The 21,631-nt window shown below is 42.9% G+C and overlaps 1 protein-coding gene across 1 annotated transcript in view; it reads right to left on the bottom strand.

Moving 5' to 3' along the window:
• Positions 1-21,127, bottom strand: part of prom1a (prominin 1a) — a 63,145-nt gene extending 42,018 nt beyond the window's left edge. Inside the window, exon 1 of the mRNA XM_036551275.1 lies at positions 20,823-21,127. Within this exon, the coding sequence (XP_036407168.1) occupies positions 20,823-21,045 (223 nt within the window). The 5' untranslated portion in view covers positions 21,046-21,127. The remainder of the gene's footprint in view (positions 1-20,822) is intronic.
• Between the last annotated feature and the right edge of the window lie 504 nt (positions 21,128-21,631).

Here is a 21,631-nt window from a genome sequence, read left to right as displayed (position 1 = left end):
TCCGTCATTATCTGAGCTGCTCTTGGTTTTGCTCATTCGCTCAGCATTTCGTACAAACTCCACTGTGTGAGGGGACTTTTTTGTGTAAAATGTGTACAATGATCAGCTACTGAGAAATAAAGCTGGGGTGAACATCTGAATATAAAACATAGGTGTGGTGGATGCCACTTCAGCAGTGAATGTGTGAACCAGCGGTACTAGAATCAATATGGACCACTGCTCTAAAAGTTAATAGTGTCAGTGTTACAGAACCAGTCTGTCTGTTCACTGTCAGTCTATCTAATCTGTCCGCCGCATTTAGACAGGTCCAACCGAGGCGAAAAAAGCGTCCACAGCTACACAGTTTCAGTGCGCTTTTCCAACACCAGGGAGCAAAGCCAAGTTAGCGCTTTCCAACAGAAGGTTCAGCCGAAACAACATATTTGTGTTTACACTGACAAACTGCTCTACAACAGCCAGAGAGGAGAGGATTCTGCTGTAGCCGTGGAATCCATACCCAGGCAGCGCAGAATCCTGCCTGACAAACAGACTAAACTTGCAGGAACAAAAGCTCACGTTCTCCTTTCATGTGCATCGGCAGCGCTGTGCTAATAAAAACGGCATTAAGAGGCTCTCTGGATTTTCACCCACGACCTCTCCATTCAAACCCAGCATACATTAACCCACGGCCAGAAATGCAACAATTCCCATTCAAACCCAGCATACGTTAACCTACAGCCAGAAATGCAACCATCCCCATTCAAACTCAGCACATTAACCCACAGCCAGAAATGCAACCATCCCCATTCAAACTCAGCACATTAACCCACAGCCTGAAATGCAACCATCCCCATTCAAACCCAGCATACGTTAACCTACAGCCGGAAATGCAACCATCCCCATTCAAACTCAGCACATTAACCCACAGCCGGAAATGCAACCATCCCCATTCAAACTCAGCACATTAACCCACAGCCTGAAATGCAACCATCCCCATTCAAATCTAAGGTGACTGCTGCAGGATGAGAGATAAACAGGTCATCTCAAGAGTGTGTGCTCATGTCTGTGCGTTTGAGTGAGTGAACGCGTGTGTGTGCGTGTATGTGTGTGAATGTGTACACGTATTTATGTGTGTGTTCATGTGTGGATGAGTGTGTGTGTGTGTGTGTGTGTTCATGTGTGGATGACTGTGTGTGTGTGTATGTTATTGTGTGGCTGAGTATGTGTGTGTGTGTATTCATGTGTGGATGAGCGTGTGTGTGTGTGCGTGTGTTCATGTGTGGATGACTGTGTGTGTGTGTGTGTGTGTGTTATTGTGTGGCTGAGTATGTGTGCGTGTGTGTGTTTATGTGTGGATGAGCGTGTGTGTGTGCCTGTGTGTGTGTGTGTGTGCCTGTGTGTGTGTATGCGCATGTGCCTGTGTGTGTATGTATGTGTGTGTGTGTGTATTTGTAGGTATCAGCTGTTGCAGGAGAGGAGCAGCAGGCTTCAGCACTGACACAGTCATGTGGAAGTGCTGATTGGGTAGAGTGCACTTGCGCTGCGAATGGCGCAGCTGAGATCCTTCACAAACCCAGCCTCCAAAGCTCCATCACACCACAGACCAGGAGGGCCATGTAACAAAGAAGCAGAAACATTCTGCCATGCTAATTACTATGATACATCCTAAAGCAAAAAAATTAGCATAAATTTTAAAATTCTAGAATAAAAAATACATCTTCAGATACATGAGTGCATTTTTTCCTAAACATGCACCAGATGATGTATGTGAATACAATTACAACATATAGGTGTTTATGCATGCACGACCTGGGTAGGCCTTCTAAATATCTGTCTCAATTAAAAAGGCAGGAGATTTAAAACTGAAATTAAAAATGTCAAATTATCACTACGCTTTGCCATATTACCATCAACCTTAACCAGAGGATTCATAGTTATAAACAAAAAGATTTGATTGACTGAATATTTATTATTGTATTCATATACTGTATATATAATAAGACTTTGAAAGTTAAATTCACGAGTCATATGTAAGCAATCCTATACTTTGTCTTTTTTGTCTATATACTTTGTCTGAAGTTGTTTCCAGGAGCATGTCTAGAATTAGCAGTACCTCTACATGAGCAGAATTTTGGAGTACTTATCTGCCCGCTGAGCAAACACCTGGGGCACAGATAAAAAAGTCACACCTCAGACGTAATTCACAGGCAGGGAGTTTTATGAAATGCATGGGGAAGTGAGGCATGCCGAATGCCATTTGAAATTTGAGTCTCAGTTCTAAAAGACACAGCAGGTTGCATTCAGCCCATTCTAAGCACGGGCTCTGTGGCCTCCCGGCTGCTGGCTCCTCACTGTCTCTCGGGAGACCGGACGAGGGACAGAGCTGGTCCGGGTACAAGGGCTTTAACGCAGGCCTGCCAGGGATGCAGAGGTCTGACGCCACATGTAAGCCAGCGTTCCTCTGCCCTAATCCCCTTCCTGAGAAAGTGGGCGGGGAGGTGGAGAAATGACATGGAGGACCTCTCAGCGCCATGGCGACTGATTCAGGAGATGGAAGCAGCCCGCTTTTGCAGCGCTGGGAGTTGGCACTGGTTTCACCATCCTGGTGTCTCTGCAAAGGCTTCCCAGCCTGAGCACTCTGTGATGGAAAACTGTATCTATCCAACTGAGAGCGACACAACATCAAGCCAACAGGGACCAACCGGACACACCAACGTATCACTAACTTGATATTTCTACAAATAAACTTGTATGCTAGCCTGGAGGAGGAGTATGAATAGATAATGGCACATGGATTTGCTGGGGGAAAAAAATTAATATATATTTTCATATTCTCATGGATGCCTATTTCACTTGTCGTTCTTGCTGAACCGTAAAACTAGCTGAGCCTCCCACAGAGAGTGCAAACAGACCCCTCCAGGGATCTGGCTATTCATCTATCCCCTGACATTTATATTACTGTGCTGGCAGTGCTGAGCCAATCTTTGTCGCTCCGAGTAATGACAAAAATGCGAGAGAAAGCTATCTGCAGGTGACAGCGCAAATTAGCCGCTAGTCGCTAGGTCGTGTGACTGGAGAGGAGCCAGCTCCCTTGAGGTGGGACAGTTTCAGGAGCCAAGAGCCTTTTGGGGTCATGTGACATGTGTTCTTTCACTTCAGCTCCAACTGGCACAAGAGCGCTCACACGTCACTCAAGGATTCACTGCGTCCTTGGATCAAAGAACAGGGCATCCATGGGCCTATTTCAGGACTTTGCGAAATGAGAGGAAGTCCCTCTGGATAAGAGCACCTGCGAAATGATCGTGTGCAAATGTAAAATGTGAACGACAACCCACTGGCTTGGCCGTATTATTTGCATCGGGTACTCAACCCTGAACTTTAGTTCCTTAGACAGAGGTGTTCCTTAGGCAGAAGCAGAGTGCACATCCTAAAAGCATGTCATAAATCATCACCATAAAGTATTTATAAGCTATGCTGACCACCAGACCAATAGAAATGCTGGTTCTTTTTAACGAGAAAATAAAATCCATTCAAAAGTGTTTGGTTGAATATCCCACACATTTACAGCAGAAATAATCGCTGTCTAGATCACAAGAAAAATTTTCATGGAATTTGTCTTCTGATAGAAAATGGTACTACCTATAACCGTAATATAGCATAATGATAACTTCATAATAACATATTAATAACAACAACTTCCGGGTAGATTCGATAACTATATCAAATTCAAGCTTCACTGATACTACACAAAGCTTTTTAAAAAGTATTCTGTTGAATATAGTGATGATTTTATTTTTGGAGAGTGGCCCATGGTACCGTTTAATACTGAAGGGGTCTGTCCTGGAACCCTTCCCACGGTCCCTGTGTCTGAGAGACTGGGGCACAAGCGGGCCAATCCCTGACCTCCTTTCATGTCTGGCCTGGCCTCCGTGCTTGCAGAGTGAAAAAGAAGCCGAGCCCTCTGTCTGCCAGCAAACTCGTGCTCGTTCATCAAAGCAAATGTTTGTTCTCTCACTTCAGCGCTCAAAGCAGCACTTCCTGCTCCTGATCCTTACATTGTTTACTTTAATGATGAATCCCCCCCCTACCCCACCCACACACACACAGTGTTCAACTCAGGCAGAATAGTTTTGTATTTTTCCGTGTTTAAGAGGTTATTGGTGATAACCAATGAGACCAAGAGCTAAGCAGTGGGTGTATGGAGCACCATGAATAGAATACAGTAGGCAGTAAAGGAAGGCAGTGGCTCTATGTGTGAAAAAGATGATTTCCTTCCAGTGCTTTCAAATATTTGATTTCTCACATGCGCTTTGAATCATGAGATACTGCTCTCCAAAGTACCTCTGCAGTTCTTCATGGATAAATAAAGACCAGATTTGATCTCTGAATTAATTGGAATGCACAATCTTATGCATTTGATTCTGTGAATCTATGCCAATAATAAAAACTCTGGTTTGCTGGTGTGGGTTTATGTAAAGGCTGTGCAAGGCTTTGAATTGTGAACAGTAATTCCAGGAGCAAAATATTCAGTTAGATCAGACTGAAACAAATGAAAAACATAGCTTATATCAATGTATTTCACCAGTCCTGCAAGCTCTAGTTTTTTACAAGCAGATTCAAAATATTTGAGTTGGCCCCGTAATTGTCAAAAAATGTGTTTCAATGAAAATAATACAGAATAATTTACAACCATTAACCATTTAGATAGAATAGACAGAACCTGGAAATGTAGCAAGACCAGGTTACAGATCTTAGGTGGCTGTATTCACAGAGCTTAATACTACCTTCTTCTGAATATCAGCCTCTCAGTCAAAAGTTCAAATGCACAAGGGGTCATGATGAAGGGTTCCACCAAAGTAGCAAAGAAAAACTCTCACACTTACTATATTGCTCCAAAGTTTGTTTAAGAAGTATATATCTATATTTCAACTGTACCTAGGTCTTCATCAGAACCATATTCATTATTTAAATGAAGATGCAGGTACAGCTGAAGCAGTATCACAGATGTCTTAAATAAACCGTGGAGCCATGCAGTGAGCATGCTGAGTTTCCCTTTTCTACTTTGAGCCTCAGTAATCACGTCAATCCTTATCAGAGGGAAATTAGGGCGGTTTCAGATGGCCCCCTCAGGGGAAAGGGCTGCTGGCAGGAGCAGGACGCAGGTTCGAGAGCCTGTCCCGGCTGAGACAGGTCAGAACAGCTGCCGGGCGGCAGGGCGAGGGGATGCCAGCGCTCACGCACAGCAAGAGACCACCCCCCCAACCGCGGGCACAGGGTAACTCAGGTCACCACCTGTCGTGGCTTAGGACATCAGAGCGCTTCCTCGCGCAGGGGACACTACCACATTAGCAATGAGGCTGTGTTCTCTAAATTCCTCCCTAAAAACACTGTGCTCTCCAAATATCCGTAAATGTCCTTCACTGAAATTAGTGGAGTAAAACTCTTCTATTGCATATCACAGGTTCATGCTGTTCAGCATTCCTGTCCAGAAAATGAATTTATGTGAGGCCAGCAGTTTGGCATAATGGTAAGGTAACCCCAAGGTTGCTGGTTTGATTCCCAGGTGAACCGCTGCTGTTGTACCCTTAGACAAGGTATTTAACCCCAATTACCTCAGAGAATATCCAGCTGTAAAAATGGGTAATGGAAAAATTGTAAGCTACACAAGTAGCTATACACTCCAGTGTTCTCATAAAACACATGACCCTTACGCCGAGTACCTCCTCAACCCGAAATAAACCCTCCCACAGCATAGGAGTGGAGAATGCGCACCTCTGGAGTCCCATCCAAATACTTCCTGAGATGAATTATGAAATACTAATAAACCTTTCCCTGCGGTCCTGTCTGTTTCAGGCATGAATGGGATATGAGGACTCACATCATCGTTTTTATTATCTCTTTTTTTTCCAAGAAACAAACTGCACCCAGGTCAACATGGCCTGACAGAGTTACGAGTTTCTCTCAGGTAATTCAATGTTAACACTGACTATCCAAATGCACAGGTCCCTACACTGAGGGGACACTTTCCTGCTGAAATATTGGTTGAGCAAACACTGCATGGCTGAATCAAATTTGAATTCTGATGGCGATCACGTTCTTCTTTTTGACAAGGTGTGAGGCAAATGCACAGCTAATGAAAGTTTCACACCATCACACCGCTGTGCATTGTGAAAAGAAGTGCAATTTCAAATACTAATACAAATTCATCATGCACATCCTATTCAAAATGAGAGCCAAGCTTAAGAAGAATAAACTTTCAATACATTAAACCATCTTTCCTCAGAATTCCTCAGAATTTGAAAAAAATCAAATTACTATGTAGTTCTTTTGGGTGTTCACACTGTGGGAATACATTAAGGGCCAGATTCATAGACAGGAATTAAGCCTAGTCCTAGACTAATTCATCTCTTTGGAAATTTCCATTATAAGAAATGTCTTAGTCTTCAGCTAGGCTTACTAGGCTTTTCACTTCTGTGAAATCGGCCCTAAGCCTCTCCTCATAAGGCTACATAACACCCTTATGGGCTATTTCATAAACCATTCAAAATCAAATGCAATGTTTCATGAGGGAAATTGCAATGACATAGCATGCTCTGTAAGAGTGAGGTGATGAAGTACACCTAGTACAGGCGCGCTTATGAGGTGTTACGTTTGTTTAATGAAGGGCTATTAAAACTGCGCATAATGCAAAACACGACTTCATTCATGACATGACTTCAGAACATGACATTCTTTCTCCAAGGGAAGAGTGGGTTATATATTCTCCATATTATGACGCCTGGATTACTTCTTATGTCTTTGGTATCTACATGATCAACCTTGCAGATGGACTCTGTTACTGGTCTACCTCGTTACCTCACATGGTTTTTTTCCCAAGACAGCCCTCCTGTTTCCAGTAGTGTGGCTGTTTAGTGAGCATGGCAGACCGTTCCCTGTCTTCCTCATTCGCTTTCACTCTCGCAGCCTCTCCCCAATATCAAATAAGCTCAAATCCATTTGGAAACGCCCCCAAGCATTTTGCAGCCCTGCAGTTTTACTTTTTTTTTTTTACAGTAATTAATGCGTTTCATTCGTTTGATTCATTTGATCGTAAAGCGCCGCGTGGGAGCGCAGCACGGAGAGCAACGGGAAGGTATCGTTTCAGAGCGCGAGGCCTTCCCAAAAGAGGGAACGCTCCGAACGCGGCAGAGCGGCTCCACGCGACGTCGCTGCAGGAAACGGCGCGCGGCGCGTGACAGAACAGCTGGAAATGTCATCGCTTCATGTATCCCCCAGCGGGCCGCCTTCTGAACGCCACGCCGCGAAGAACAGCACGCACGTGCTGACAAAAAGATGGTGAGCGCTGCGTTGATGCTAAAGGGGGAGGGGACATGCTCTTAGCCCTCCCTGCACAACACTCTGTAGCCCACGACAACATTACATTACAGGGACAAACCAATAAGACGGTTGCATCCAAGGGTGGGAGGATGGTGGTTGGCTGGCAAGGTCTCAGGTGAATACTATCAAGCAAATACAGCTCCACACCCATACATTAGAAATTTTCCATTGCATTCTCAGTTGTATCTAGGCATGTGTGGCAGTGTCCTTATGCAACGAGTAACTTGCAATCAGAGGGTTACATGTTTATACTGTTTCTCAGTGGATTTTTTTTCAATTAAATATGCACTCATACAGATGAATAACCTGAAAAACATCCAATTGACATGGACATCTGGTAACATTGACTAAAGGAACAAAGGAAAGGAAAAGGACTTTTCTCGCATTTGAGTCTTTCCCCCTGAAATAATTTTGGAGCCATAAAAATGACATATTTATATCTGACACATAAACTCTACTGCATAGTAGCAAAACGACTTGTACTGCAACTTGTATTATTTCGCCATGGTAGTTAAATGTTTTTACTATGCTTCTCCGCGTTTACTGCCCTTGAATGATCCATTGACAATCGCACAAATGAGCTAAAAGCTGTAGGTAAATGATGTGCCTATCATTAAAATACATATAAAAATAAATATTCCACCAAAATAAATATTTTAAAGGCTTTTAAAGATGCATTTAAGTCTGCCTGGTTTCCCTGGAGCACTTGAGCAGCAGGTCACCTACTGATAAATCAAGCATTTTATATTACCAGCGTTAACTGCCTGTTCAATTCGATACGTCCAAACCCTTTACAACCTAAATAGTACAAGATTCATGAATTTGGCACTTCAAAGGCAGGGAAGAAAATTGCTTTGAGTTTCAGAGTAGTACTCTGGCCTAAAGTGGAGCTGGAAATAATTGCGCGCTGATCGCTGAAGCCCATTTGTCATGTAAGAGCCAAAAAGAGACTTCTTTCCCCACTTCAACAACCCAGCTTGAAATGTGCTCGAAACCCACTCAGGGTCTCGACCTTCACATTATCACCTGCTGGAGTCTGACAGTATGGTAAAGCTGCAAATTTAAAACGGAGCTCAACAAAGGGGTGAGGGGAGCTTTGTCAGAGCTTGTTGGCAAAGGGGTCAAAAGCTCAAGCTCAGAAAGAAAATAACAAAGAGATTTAGCCAAGACACAACGTCACCGAACAAGATTGATGCTGGAGATAGGCACACGTATTGGCAGGCCCATAATGGATGGGGCGGCTCACTGATAAGACCTGACACATTCAAACAGACAGTGCCGATTAGCATTGCTGGCAGCGGTGGGAACCCACTTTGCCGCACACTGAATGTAGTTACGTGCTCTGTGACTCATGCATTTTCGGAGCGAGAAAATGAACAAGATTAAACCAACAGAAAAGGCTGACGTTTATTGGATACGTGACAACATCGAGGTGACCGACACCGAGTCACATCGAAATAACTTTAAATTTAGGGGGCTTCTATGCAGATACCCATGTAAATACACCAGTACATAGGTAGCCTCTTGTTTTAAACTACACCATTATACGTACCTCTGTTTCAGATAATTGCCAAGTACATGCAGCACCACTTTGCCTTCTTTGCTGTCCCATCACATCTGTTGTTTGCAGTGTGTGAAGTGTGGGGCCTAAACGTGTTGATTTAGCCTGGATTGTGAAGATTAAAAGGACTGCCTCACCACCTCCTGTGGTTCCGAGGTGTTTATTTTGCTGTCCCTGAGTAGACTGGATTCTAGGAACAACCATCAGTCACGTGCCTGTGTGCATGTTGTGCTGTGAAGAAAGTAATTAGTTCCCTAGAACCCCCGCTCCTGAATCTCTGATGGCTGTTGGGTCGGTGTTTAGAGACCAAATTACATTACCATATTTCCAAGAAGACCACTGCTCTAGCTAGTTAGCTCTAGCCTAAAGGATGGTTGCGACTTAGCTAGCTATCAGAGCCACGTAGCTACTACTTAGTTTGTGTGTCCTTACATTTTGATGAATTTCTTGCATGAAAAACACAGTGTTTGTGTAGCATTATTGAGGTTTATTAATGTACTGGTTGTAGCTATGTGGGCTGAAGTAATTATTTCTAGCTTCTAGTTTTCAGCTGCCAAGGCCAAAACCGAGCAGATTTTTCAAACTTTCAAATGTTTGTTCAAATTGTGCAAATCTTGCTTTGACTGGGTACACAACAGACTATCTAATAATACCAACTTGGCTTGGTACTATAACATTTCTGCTGGTTTGTACCAACGACAAAAGTGAAACATTAAAAATATTTATAAAGACCTAAAAAATCTACACATCATCAAAAATCCGATGCAAAGTTACATATATATCACTATAACCTATTACTATAACCTTGTAAAATAGTTTTTTATATCATAAAGTCTACAGCATAGTAATTATCTTACCATGTTTGCTGTGCAGATTTATATAAATAAGACATACGCCCATGAATGAGCTTCATCCTAGAAACAAAACAATGAATGTGGAAAATATGCACAAAAACACACTTCGGGAGGCCATTCTTATTGGACATTCTTATTGACTAACAGTCAGCTGTTTGGTTACAGATGGGTATTTTCACAATTTCATAGAATCCTACACGCCATCGAATTTTCTGGAGTGGAAGGGGACCACAAAAGCAGCTTGACTCCAGGGAATTGTACTGTAAGTGCCCCGTGCGGTCTAGAGAAGTTTATAGAGGCGTGGATGAGAGGCTGAACAAACGGGGTTAAACCTTGATGGGGGTCAGTTGGACATAGGCCATCTCGTGAGAGTGGTGAGGGACAGGACGGGACAGGGCAGGGAGGGACGGGGTGGGGCGGTCGGGGGCTCAGAGACAGGCCGTCTGTGTTAAGCTGAAGATTTGCTGTGCGCATCAAGCAAGTAGCAGAATCCCTGATCAGCTTATTGAGGCTAACACCGGGCTAGCAGAGTGACAATGGCAGCCAAGCCGCTATAAATAAGCAGACCCCTATTGATAGGGAGAGATACCCTAATCCACATTCTCTAATCAGCCTACCGTATCAATGGACTTGAGGACCAGCAAGCAAAACCGCACTCAAGGACAACAGAGGACTCTCTCATCACGCATCACACATCTCGCTACTAGTCATTTCCTACAGAGACTCTAGAGGAGCAGCCTGCTGTCTGCTGGTGTCTCTCAGCCATAGACCAGGGGCTCGTTATATAAAAACAATGTGAGCAGGCTATTGCAGAGCAACGCCCCTTTGGGATCCCAGGGAAAGTGTCTGGTTGGAAGTACAGTACCGAGCATTTCTACAGCAGACATGTAAAAACGACTGGCTTAGTGTGCACGTAAAACATGTAGCTTAGAAACTTTCGAGGCATGTTCGACTTCAACCTCTGACTGATTTCACGCTCCACATATATTAGATTATAAAATTATATTTCAAAACTACATCAAATTGCACATACACCTGTGTAACTACATGGTAACTACTTCACCAGCAAGTGATGCCACCTCTGTAACTGCATTTAAGCTACGTAACTTACATGTAGTCAAAAATTGTTCACCTAAAGTCTGTATTTACTAAAATACAGGGTGGCAACCTCCAGATGTTGTTTCCATTCTGTTACACAGGTGTATGTTCAACTTAAACTTAGGTGTTAGCCTAAGATGGAAAAAAGCACCAGAGAAGAGCGCCAGGTGCCGTTTCGGTACCTGTAGGACCATAGCTCGTTTCATGAAGCCTTCTCTGCACGGTTGGCACACAGGGGAAAAAGAGGGCACGTCAGAGGAAGTTTTGTCATCTGCAGGCTCTCCTCATTTTCCTCTCCTCTCCCTGCTGCTCTACATTCTGCACACAGAGGACTGCAGAATCCAACATCAAAACACACAAAGTGTTGCGCCCGCAGACGACGCTGTTAATACTTGGTTACTGCATTACGGTGAGGACAAGTGACTCTGAAGGGGAATGCTATGCCTCTTTCCCATCACAGAATGTGAGCAAAACCAAAGACGCAATGACGGATCTTAGAGCTTGACAAAACAACCTGAAGCAAACAGTCATGAACAATGAACACCAGGGGAGTGGAAGCCAGTTTGAAGAAGACTGAGAGCTGTCCATGGCATAATTGGGCTGAGGGTAAAAAAAAATGCTATACCATACCGACATGCAGTAAAAATCAGTATGCAATACAACAGTTTTTCTGAGAAAACTGCTTATTTTTCAGGTCAACAACACTATAACCACAGACTTCTCTCATTTTTATTTTTTAAGTACAGCCCAGGCATCTGCGTCTTATCAGGAGGAACCAGGTTTTTGGTCAAAAATGTCCAAATGTAGTTTGAACCCATCTTCCCCTCAATTCTGAAAAGGGCACCTTAGAAGATGTAAATCAGCCCTAAAGCAAAACAGGCCTGCCTCCATATTTCACAGAGGAGGTGACATTCTTCTCAACATTAGCGCCATCTTTTCAGCTCTAAGCATACTGCTGATGAGCACGTCCTCAAAGATGAATTTTTGTTTCATCCAACCGCAAATTATGGTCCTGTGGTAACTAAGATGTAGTTAGATGGGTGTGAGCTGCTAGTCTTTGTGTTGTGGCATCTGAAGAGGTCCCTGCTCTTGCTTTAAACACTGTGCAGTCAAGATGGAATGGTAGTAATTTACATATAGTGCCAATGACTTTCTGTAAAATCTGATTATTGCCATTGAATTAGAGTTTTCCTTCTAAACCACTTTCCCCACAGTCTGTTTTCTTCTGTTCCCTTTCTGGCAATGTAGTTAGTAAGGAGGGTATTAACTCTAATCCTAATCTATTTCTAGTTAGTGGACACTATAGTGGAAAGGTCAAGATTCTGTTATTCTTTTGTTTTTATACAGCCATCATCTAACTTGTAGGAGTCAATGACCCTTTGTCTTCAGTTTTTACAGTACCCCTTTCATACCAGGTGTTAAAAAGTATTTTGAAGCTTTTATAAAGTTCTAGGAGCTTCTTTCACTTTTCAGACAAAGGAAATTTAATACAGGATAACTTTTTTTATAAAACATGCTGTTGCTCTGTGCCTTAAAATGTGACACATTTTTAACTAATAATAACTGAACACACCCAATGACATCACCAAAATTATTCAGGTTTTACTGTATAATTGATAAAGCACCAAAGCAAAGTAATATGTAGTCCCAGGTTTCAAACATGCACTACAAACTTCAATCCCCAAATATGTATAAAGTTTCTTGTTTCTTCTTGTGCAAATACACACTACATGGCTGACACAGCCAAAGATTCATAAACTTCCCTCTGTTCTCTGTGACACAAAGTATGGTAGGGTTATTGAAAAACTCTCTCCACTTTCTCATATTGACTAAAATCAAAAGGGGTTAAAGTTCATGGCTGGCCACTAACATGTCTGACTATGGGTGGCACCTCCTGCCTTGGTTGGAGTCCAACTGCAGCCAGGTAGTGTTCGCACACATAGCACAGATTGTTTTTGTTGTGTTTAAAAATGGGCTCATCGGAAACACTGTATTCTTTAAACCAACAAAAAAATAATTTAGTAATAATTAATAAATACCATAATACAACAACAACAATCACACAAAAATACCAGAAATGCAAGCCCTCATCCTTCTTTAGCACATCAACGATATGAATAGCTTTATAGGCTACGGCATTTCTAAGACTAATTACAGCACAAGCACTTATCAATGGCTTCAACAAGACTCAGTTTAATATGCCTGTGACTAGAAGTCAACTTTTAAGTTCAAGTAGTTAATTTGCATTTAAATTACTGATGTACTTTCTCTGCAAATGGCTATGTTCGTTGATGTAACCATGGATATGCAGCATTAAGCTTGCTTAGTGACACCAGCCTTAAGGATCTGCTGATGTCAACATGCCCACGCAGAGCATGCTTGTTCGTGTTTATCCTTGACAACCCAGTTTAACTGCTATACTCTTCTCCACGCTGTGAAAGTGTCAATCAGACGAACGGTTGGTGTGCGACAGACTTTTTGCTCCATCATTTCACACTGTGATGTGGAATGGCAAATTCCGTATTAGCCTACTGTAATAACGAGATAGGCTGCTGTATTTGTAAGATGTGAATTTCAGAATGGGTCCAAGTGCCTTTTCATTACTGTGCTAAATTTGAGCTATTTCGCATTTCCATCAAATAATTAATAATCAATCGTGGCAGGGTGGTTGGTGTCTCCATAGTAGGCACTCTGACACGCTTGTTAAATCTGTCGTATTCAAGCTGCCAGCCACAGCACAGCACCATGTAAAAATCACTGCCGCATAACACGCATTTACAGGACGGACTCACGATTTCTACTTTCCCTGACTTTCGCTCTCTATACCACTCGCCAGAGAAATCCAACCCATATTTCTGCAAGAAGAATCTAGTTCTTCTAAAAATAGACGTTTTATTCAAAACAGCGATTCGGTTGCCTCCCTCCGGGAATCCAATACCTGGAGGTGTTCTGTCCAATATCCTCTAATGCCGAGCTGACACACACACAGCCACCAGTTGGATTTTTAATGCAAATGTTCCCAATCACGCAGCGTGCAGCTGCCGACCGGACAGAGCGTTAATCTCGCATTGAAACGGCAAGGTAAGGTAAAGAAACGCCTTTGATCCACAGCCACGCAATAAGGCACGGGATTCCGCACTGTGTAACCTTTGGGATGTCTCTTTTGGCCAAACTAAGCGATGGGAGATTGACTTCATCTATTCCTTTTTTATTCTGAAATTTGTATCCTGTTCGAAATTGTAGAACAGCTCATACTCCTGAGTGTAAATAAATGATCAATGATAGCATGCAAACATAGCATCACTTACACCCACCTCATGCAATCACCCTATACTGTACCTTCGATGGGTTCACATTGTAAGTTAAGTATAGGTTAAATACATATGTTTCACATTTCTTCATACTATGTATTCTTTGAAGTGATCTTCTAGAGTTCAATTTAAAAGTAAATAAATATACAAACAGCAATATAAAATAGTGATTTCATCAAAATGTACTTCTTGTACGTAGTCGCTATGTTGTCTGTGTCTATGTTTGCATTGCAGCTGAGCACACTACCAATAATACCCCCCTTTGGTGGAGTAACATTACTGGTGGGCAACCCCACCTGAGGGTACTTCTGAGAAATGGCATCTCTCACTTAGCTAAACAGCCAGATTGGCACCGTGTGTAGCATTGCTTGGGTTTCAAGTCTGTTTGCCAAGTTTACCTGTAGTCCTGTGCAGGGTAGGGGGAGGGTAATATCACCCAGCTACCGTGTCGGGCCAGAGCTCTGTCAGAAGGACTGTAATTTACAGAAGTCCTTGCTGAAAAAAATCCTAGCAGATTCTTGGTACTTTCCTTTCACCCTCATTGTCAACACTGAGCAGCTTAGCTTTGTGTTACACTGTTTTCAAAGCCAATTCAGATCATAATCCATAATTCCAATTTCAGAGAAAGTGTTTATATCTCTCATAGGTAATATAATGAATCACTGTGTTTCCAGGTTTTATGACAAGTGAATCACGCAGATCACTCTGTCTCTTCCTTTAGAGAGCTTCAGCATTGAAGTGACTTCATTGGCATGATTTAAACAGACTGCGTTTGACATTTATCGAATTTACCCGGCGGCCATAACTCTCAGCATTTGTCCAATCACTTGCTAGGAATTATGAATCAATTCTGAAGGATGCCTTTCCAAAGCAGCCCATTAGCTGGAATCGCCATGTGGGTAATCTTCTCAAAGTGGTCTTGTTTGGTTGAACTACCTTCAACATGTTGTGTGTGTAGGAATTAAACTGCTGTATCACTGATTCAGATAAAAGCAGCTACAGATTGGGAGGCGTAAAATTGAATATTCCCTACCAGTGCCATTAAGAAGTCCTCAAACAGAAACCTTATGTGCTATTTTGTATCTGCTGTGTGGTGTAGCTAAGTAGCTGAGATTTCAAGGTTTTAGGGTTCAATTCCCTTATGGGGCACTGCTGTTATACCCTTGAGCAGAATACACAATCTGAATTGCTTCAGTGTATCCAGCTGTATAAATGGATCATTTAGGTTTCCATGGCTTCTGCTAAGACACTAATAAATACTGAGCAAGGAATCCTTAATCTTCAAAATTACACTTGTGTTAATTTTTTAATCCATATGTTCTTGATGCTATGTTATGCGTTAATGTGTCTGCTTAGTTTCTGACTGTTTATTTTTGGGTTAAAATGATGAAATAGAAGAAAGCCTAAGAACACATTGCTGCTTTCCTTTCACTTCCTTTAACCCTTTTAAGACCATAAAGAATACTTCCTGTATTTTACACACCAGCTGTTTTCCTTTTTAAAAGTCATTTTACAAGTGAGAGAAGGGCATTAGGGACAGCCCAGCCCTCTCTGTATGGTAACACATATGCACACTGCTGTGGTATATATCTTCTGACTCCACATGACAGTTCTTTCAGTTTCAGTGATGCAGTTCACTTTCCAGATAGGTGACACATACAGTATTTACCTCCACACAGAGAGCAAAGATACAGATCATTTGAGGTCAGATAAAATTGTTAAAACATCATCATGGAAATACAAACTCATCCTTCACTGTAGGTTTACATGAAGCCAACAGGCCTAATGAAATACACCAGCTGACCTGTTTCTTAAGGGGCTTGAGTGAAGACACTGTCTGATTGACTGGGAGACTGTCGCCTGTCCCCCACTTTACATTATCTCCCCTAATCCTGTAATCTGCACTCAGGTTAACAGAGCTGTTGAAGTGGGAGATCTGCAGTCTTATGACAACACAACACCATCCACTCTGGCATGCTTTTGTCTAGGTTTATGTGGAAAAAAAATTTAAATGCCACATGTGATAACTATGTGAAATGTCTAAAGTTTGACTGTATGCAAAATATTGTCTCTACAGGTGTGGAAAGGAGACCATTTCTTTCTCCTTTTGGGTTTTTGAAATGTCAAAAAACTCATACTCCTTCTGTACTGATGCATAAGGACCATGGTCCATGTGTTTGGCCTTATGAAGTAGACCCCGGGGCAATCTAGAAATGCTGGGAAAAAGAAGCACTACTGTTGCATTGCAGTGAAAGGAGATTGTTTATGAGGGGGGGGGGGGTTAGAAAGACAGATAAGGAAAGATGGGTCATATACCTAAGATAGGTAAAATAAATCTTCAGCTGGAGCGGTTTGGTGACGTGAGAGACCACAAACGGTATAATATGTTGTAATAATAAGCCCTGGACATGGAGTGTCGGGCCATGGACACCACACACTCTTGCTCCCCAGGGTAGGTGTGGAGCACCTGTGGAGAACATAGAGGAACCCAGGGGCAGACCTCAGGGAGAACCAATGAACCTGCCTGTGGTGAATGCTCCCTATCACAGATTGTCTTACTATGGCTAAAACCTGAAAAACTCCACTGAACACCTGCCCAGTGAAGCACAAACACAGTGACAACTCTATACCTAAACAGGTTGTAGGTTCAGGTTGGCTGATTCTAGCCCTTCTGGAGGGCTGGAGTCCTGCAGGTCTTTAGAATTACCTTTGAATGAGCAAGTAATTTACACTATTAGCAACAGGTGTGGTGACTTCCTGCTCCAACAATGACTTTAATGGACAAATTAAGGGAAGCAGTGGTACGAAACCCTGTAAAGGACACCGAATTCCTCTGTTCATCAGAGCACAGAGAAGCACAACAGGCTCTCTTCTGTGAGGTAAAGCTTTACCTCCAGGCAAACAATGCCGTGGGATTTCAGGACAGTGAAAGCAGTTGAAAGGTGCACTTCCTTTCTGACTCTCGTTCGGTGTAAACTTCATACAACGCGCCGTTCAAATGCAGCGCAGCAATGCAAATAATGGAATCGCATGGATGTCTTTTTTTTTTTTCTCAGATCTACCTGGGGATGCCTGGGGCTTTGTTTCCTAGGCAACTGTTTCATTTCTTTGCAGCTGCTGCATTTACTCTGGTCCACAGAATCAATATCACACCTGTCTCCATGTTCTATCCCCAGAGAGGAGGAACAGGAAAACTCCTGCAGTTTCCATGAGACGCTATCCTGTAAGATGCTCCATCCCTACGTCAAACATAGCCCAAGAGTAAAGAGATAATCTGACAGTGCTAAAAGAGACATATGTAGGTGTCTTCCACAGATACAGTGCTCACCCCTGCTTGCAGTTCATCAAAGTACTGCGTAGCAATTAAAGTGTTTCAACTCAAGAGGAATGGTATGAAGTGTCTGGGGGCAAAGCAAGACCCCTCTACTGTAAGGGCACTTCATCTAACAGCATCTGTAGTTCTACCCACAGCAGACTTTACTAAGACATCCATGAGGAAACCATGTGATCCAAGTTTCTGATAATGGAGCGATCAATATGTTTATAACACACAAACCACGGTTGCCAAACCAGTGAGGCTGTACTGTCTTGTAGGAACTCTCTCATATAATGCGTAGCTTGGGAACAGTGGATGCCACTGCATTTGTGGTAATTGGCACATATAATCGATGACATAAATGCCCCCTTTTGTGCATAGCTCACACCAGATCAATTATCTTTGCTTCATTATAGCTATCAGGAGGGCAATACATTTAAACAGCTCAGACTGGGAGGAGGAGTTTGATTTTGCATGCTAAAAGCTAAAGGCACAGTGACTGATATAAATACTCCAGTAGCTGGCTCCCAAAGCCTCAGGTCACTGCTCCATCAAGCCCTCAACTGTCCAGGGATCTCCTCCTCCAAGAAGCCTCAAAACTGAATGGACTCTTGTCTGATAAAAAAAGTGACCTGGAGGATAGATGGACTAATATGATTAGATTCCTGGTGGTCAGTTTGTTGTAGGATTTAGCTGGTGTATCACAACAACCACGAGGCCTCCAGAAAACGGCAAAACAGCCACAGGCTGCTGTTTGAAAGCACATTCAGCAGCTATCACATTGTGCTTGCAGTTTAACCTGCTGGTGCCGAGTTACATACCTGCAGGAAGCAGGTCATTACGGATCCTCATTTACAGCTGAAACACAATTACTTAAATCAGACTTATGTATGTCTGAATGCACAATTAGTATTGTGCAAGATACCGGATCTGACCAGCTGGGACAAATGCCACATTTCCAAGAAAGACAGCTTTTACTAGACTCAATTACATAAATTATACACGACAAAACCACAAACAACAGGTTGTCTGAGAAAAGAATGTGGTGTGCTGGGTAAGCATCATAAACATCATTGTTTTCCAACACTGTAAAAATGGCATAAAAGGAATTTAATAAATTTAAAAAAAAAACCTTCCTTGTCTTACTATGAAAAATGGTAGCAGAATGATCTCTGTGTTTCCTCCAATAAGACTGAGTATGTAAATTACATATTCAATTGTAAATGATGTCACACCTTTCGCAATCCATTTGTTCTTGGGCACCATTTCCTAGCAGGCGCTGAGCATATCAACTAATCTGTCTCTTATATAGATGTGTCTATGTGGTGTGATCAGCCAATACATATGATATAGGCATCAGTAGATCTGTGAAGCACCTGTTAAGGGCTGATTCCACAGAACAAACAGTCCATCCAGCTAACACTCCCAGATTGCACAGTGTTCAGTGAGGAAGCAGTGTGGCATATTTCATGCCCTGCAACAGCGTCAATGATAGGCACTATCTTGAGAGTGCACCTGCTTCAGGATAAGCGTGGCCAGATGATCAATTCAAATGGTAACTCCATGGTGATGTCCAATTATTTGTCACCTAAATGACATGTAAATCGGCATAGGGGCATTTTTGTTGGTCCCTGTGTCTTTGATGGCAAACATCAATGGGAGCGAAAAAATCTCTTGCTGCATACTTTTGTTCATAGCTAAACAATGGTGCCTGCATCTTCTGACATCACATTGGACTTTCATGCATATACCTCACCACAAAACACTGTTGCACACTAGGTGATTAACTGTGAAGGGAAAATACCTGTGTCTTCCATAATCAGATAAATACTAGTTTCAAATCACTACTGTTTGGCCTCTAATACTTTAGGCAAAATGTGTTCAAGCACTCTCAATCCAAGGTAGCAGGTTTATCATGTGATGTATCAATGTAATTTTGATTGGCAAGACACATCCTATAATCCAGTAGAGCCTTATGACTGTAGCTGTTGTCATTCATTATTTTAAGTATTTTATCCTTCTTGCAATCTGATTGTCTTATGCTAGTCATCTTTTTTTTGAATTTCAAACAGATCTCCTTTAAGTGCCAGAATCTAAAGGATGACTATCTGAAGATTATAAATAGCATGCTTTGTTCGAAATACCTCACTATTCCTGAGCAAGTCAATTAAGTGTACAAAATACAACACGGCTACCACATTATGCGACCCTCCACCTTCAAATGAGAGAACAGGGAATCTTTAGTGGTACATCAACAACGTCTATACATATTTCAGGTTGCTTCGAAATTATTTGTTCAAACATTTTACAAATCCTTGAAAAGAAATGTAATAAAAATAATAACTCTAATTGAACAGGGTAAGATCGGTGTTTGGCAACTTGGCAAAGGCAAATATATCCTGTTCTTTTTAATCACTTTACAATGCTCAAAACTGAAATCATGCAAATTTATCTGCCTAAAGAGATTCTAAATTAATTTCTATTTGGTAATATTAGATTTTTCCAAATAGCATCCATGTCTGTAAAGGGAAACTAAAAGCGCAGCGACATATGGCACTGGAGTTTACAGGATTACCGAATTAAGCTGGTGACTCAGAGGGCCACGCCTAATCGCGAGATTTTCTAATTGATTATGACCACCGAAATGGTACGGACTTAAAATCAATCCTATTGTACCTTTTTCCCGTCTTCAATGTGACCCCCCGCACTTTTCTCTTATGAAAAACAACACCTTCCCCACACAGGCAAAACAAATCACATGTTCCTTAATTCAAATGGACAACTGCTACGCACCCAAAGAAACTAAAGAAGGATGGACCCAACTCGCATGCGGTAGCAGAAGCGTGTGAACGTCGAATCATTCTCCATTAATAACGGTCTACAATCGCCTGCCAGCCTAATTGCAACTGCAGTCTTATGTTATTATTCCTATAGCGATACATTACAGGCACGTCACTCTCTCGGGGTCTTCTGGAAGTGATTTGCAGACATCCTCGGGCAACAACAACAGGCGAAGCAACTCATTTTATAATGGGCTGTAAAAAATATACAGCTTCTCATTGACGGCTCGTATTAAATGGGCGAGACCCCAAGATCAATACAGTGAACAAATTGGTCTCTCCATCATCAGAACCGCAATACGGGTTCGAGGACGGCGACCTGTCTTCTGGGGACTCGGTTTAGATTTAGCATGCATGCCTGGCCACACTTCTTTGCAGTCTCTTAGACACCGAGGGGCGCTTTCGCCAGAGAGCGGTTAGCGGCACACCTGGGAGAAGCACACGGAACGCGTTCGCATAACAGAGCGGACGTCAATGGAAGCCTACCTGTGGGAAACGGGTTGGGCTGAACCACGTACAGAAAAGCGTGCACCATGTGAAACAGGATCCCTATAGGTCCGGGTTCGTAATGGGCTATCGTCTCGTAAACTCCGAAGGGGACGAACCCGAAATCCAAAGTTTCCGACTGGGGCTGCGGCGCGGGCGCAGGGGGCTGGCTGGAGGCGAGCCCCCAACAGTAGAGGAACAGGAGCGCCACTTTCCCCGGCATGGCAGGCGTCAGTCAAGCGGAAAACAGCAGAGGAATAATAAGAAAAAATATAAATAAATAACTCTAAAAAAAAAATAAAATAAAAAAATAGAGATAGAAGAGGAATTATTCAGGTGACAAAAAGAATCTGTCTCCGTCTGTATTTCTCCTTGTTTGCTGTAGCAGAAAAGAAAGGGGTAAAAAAAAAAAAGGACAGCGATCGTGTTTATAAGGAGGACGGGCAAAGTTTAAGTCCTGTTCTCCAGGGCTGGGTTCATGGTGATCATCTCCCCAGGGCAGAGGCTCCTCAGCTGCAGATAAAACAGATGCGCCTCTCCTCTCCAGATACCGCGCTCCTCCACACTGCTGTGCTGGGAGCCGTCTGTGCGAGCGCTGAGGGACCGCGATCCTCGCTCTGTGTGTGTGTGTGTGTGTGTGTGTACGCGCGTGTGTGTGTGCTGGTGCGTGAGCGCGCGCGCGCGGTCGCCGGTGCGGCTCCGTGTGTCGCTGCGAGTGCGCTCTCTTCGGTTGCCGATGACAGCGGGGTTGCTGGGGAAGCTGTGGAATAGAGAGGGGGGGCCCTGCGCAGTCTGTGGCGGCCGATTGG

Source organism: Megalops cyprinoides, chromosome 18, assembly GCF_013368585.1.
Source record: "Megalops cyprinoides isolate fMegCyp1 chromosome 18, fMegCyp1.pri, whole genome shotgun sequence".
Lineage (NCBI taxonomy): Eukaryota > Metazoa > Chordata > Actinopteri > Elopiformes > Megalopidae > Megalops > Megalops cyprinoides.
Note: the sequence above shows the minus strand (reverse complement) of the source record. Positions and strands in the feature narration are given on the sequence as shown.